This window comes from Mercenaria mercenaria, chromosome 12 (assembly GCF_021730395.1).
Source record: "Mercenaria mercenaria strain notata chromosome 12, MADL_Memer_1, whole genome shotgun sequence".
Lineage (NCBI taxonomy): Eukaryota > Metazoa > Mollusca > Bivalvia > Venerida > Veneridae > Mercenaria > Mercenaria mercenaria.
Window position 1 is genome coordinate 12914092 of NC_069372.1, and position 2402 is coordinate 12916493.

General features: G+C 36.8%; 1 protein-coding gene across 1 annotated transcript; it reads left to right on the forward strand.

The window, feature by feature from the left end:
- Positions 1-698: 698 nt before the first annotated feature.
- Positions 699-2156, forward strand: LOC128547494 (uncharacterized). Its single transcript, XM_053520430.1, has one exon. It carries the CDS (start codon positions 699-701, stop codon positions 2154-2156), a length of 1458 nt encoding a protein of 485 aa, XP_053376405.1.
- The last annotated feature ends 246 nt before the right edge of the window (positions 2157-2402 follow it).

Sequence of the window (2402 nt, forward strand, 5' to 3'; positions counted from 1 at the left end):
ACTTTATCACATGATTTTGTTCACCAAAACGTCACCAGAATCTTTTATCTAGCCTATATTTTCTTCTCCATATGATCTTTTAATTATCTGACCAGATGTGAAAGTTCGCCAGAGGATTGCCAGAACAGTATCACATGACTTCTTCTTTGTTTTTATTGGCTGCATAGAGTTTGGCTCCATTTTGAAACTGCCAAACTGTAGTTGAACATCGCTGTATTAACTTGAATTACTTATGTTTCTTTACTAAAAAAAATCCACAAAAAGATGGATAAATCACCGATGTATACTGTGTTTAATTCTGTGGATAAATGTTGCGATGTAAGGTTAGTTTTCACATTATTACGCATTCAAAACCAGAATAATTTTTATACGGTTAGCCTTTGTTTATTTCGGACATGTGTCACCTAAATGCTATTAGATAAAATAGATTGTAATAAATAATTTAGTGAATCTGCAAATTTGCTGCAAACTTCATTTGCATATTCATTTGCATAAATTGTTTGCGGCAAATTTGCCGCAAACTAATTTGCGTGGTAAAAGTTTGCCAAAAGAAAGTTTGCGGCAAATTCACCAAAACGTTTGCGGCAAATTTGCTGCAATGTTCGCCGGAAGCCTGATATTTTGGTAAGGGATGTCATGACTCAAATGAACAAATTTCACATTTTAACATACCGCGTGGTCAATCTGGAGTGGCAATCATGTTGTCTAATAAACTATCAGATAGAGTTACTAAATTGAATGTTGGAAATGAACGCATAATTGCACTAGAATTAGGCTTTGGTCAGAAGTTATGTCTTATAAATACTTATATGCCAACGAACAAACAGGAATCGGAACCTGCTTATCGCGAGTGTCTTGATGTATTGCATGACATTGTCAGTAGATATGAGCAATCACACAACATTATCCTATGTGGTGACCTGAATGGAACTTTATTGGAAAGAAGAAACAACAAACACGACATTATGCTAAAAGACTCTGTGAAAGAACATATGCTCTCATGTGGAAATAGTAATCTAGAACCTACATTTTACCACTTTAATGGCTACGCCTCACAGATCGATTATGTACTTTCAAATTGTCCAGAACTCATACAAAGTTATTCCATTTGCAAAAAGGACGCGGTTAACGTATCCTCGCATGTGCCAGTGACAGTTCTCCTGAAGTTGTCTGTTGAATTAGTGGACACACATTGTCACGCGGAAAGAAAGCAAAGTAAACCTAAAAAAGTGTATGCATGGAATAAACTTGATCAAGATTCATTTACCGAACATATTCTATCAAACCTTAACAATACGGAAAGGAGAGATTCTGATGACATTGTTAAAATAATAACTACATGCTTGAAAGCAGCAGCGGATCAGGCAGTACCTTCAAAAACATTGAAATTTAAAGGGCCTAAACGCCCAGCCTCTAAAGAGACGCTGTCTTGTATGAAAGCAGTGAAAGAAACTTATAAGAAATGGGAAGCTTCGGGTAAACCTTGCTATGGGCAATTATTTCTGGAAAACAAATTAGCTAAACGCGCATTACGCAGTCAACAGCGCACCTTGGAAGCGGTGAAAAGAAAATCGTTTTATGACCCTCTTATGGAAAACCCAACTAATCAGAAATGTTATCAATTTATTAAAAGAAGTAGATCGAAAACTGAATCAGGGTCGGCTTGTATCCAGGTGAAGGGAGTTAAATATGTTGACACTGATCAGCAGAGACAATGTTTTGCCCAGTGTTTTGAAGATCTAGCAGTACCAAAAGACCAGAATTATGACAATGTGTTTTTAGAATTGTGTAATGTACGCGTCGGAGAGACTGAAAATAGATATCCGTGTGATACAAAAACAGATGTTCAGGTGACAGAGTCTGAAGTTGGCATAGCTATCGACCAGCTGAATAATGGAAAGGCTCTGGATGAGTATGGGCTCTCTGCGGAACATTTTAAAGCATCCAAACCCGTTATTGTACCAGTGATAACTGACTTATTTAATCAAATTTTGGCGGAGAAAAAGGTGCCTGCCACTTTTAAAACCGGAATTATCACTCCAGTATTGAAAAAGGGAAAAGATTCAAAATGTATGGAAAACTACAGGGGAATAACCGTATCATCTGTATTTGGAAAACTCTTTGAATATACAGTACTGAATAAATTGAAGTTTTAACAATCTGATTACCATGGCGTGCAGTTTGGGTTTACAAAAGGTCTGTCGCCGAATATGGCATCTTTACTAGTCAGTGAAGCGAAAGCTGAAGCTCGTTATAACCATGAACCTCTGTACTTTGCTACGTTGGATAGCCAGAAAGCATTCGATGTAGTTCATCACACAATTTTGCTCGATAAACTCTCTGACAAGAGAATCCAGAAAGACATTTGGCTTATCATCAAAGATTTGTATACTAACATTTCT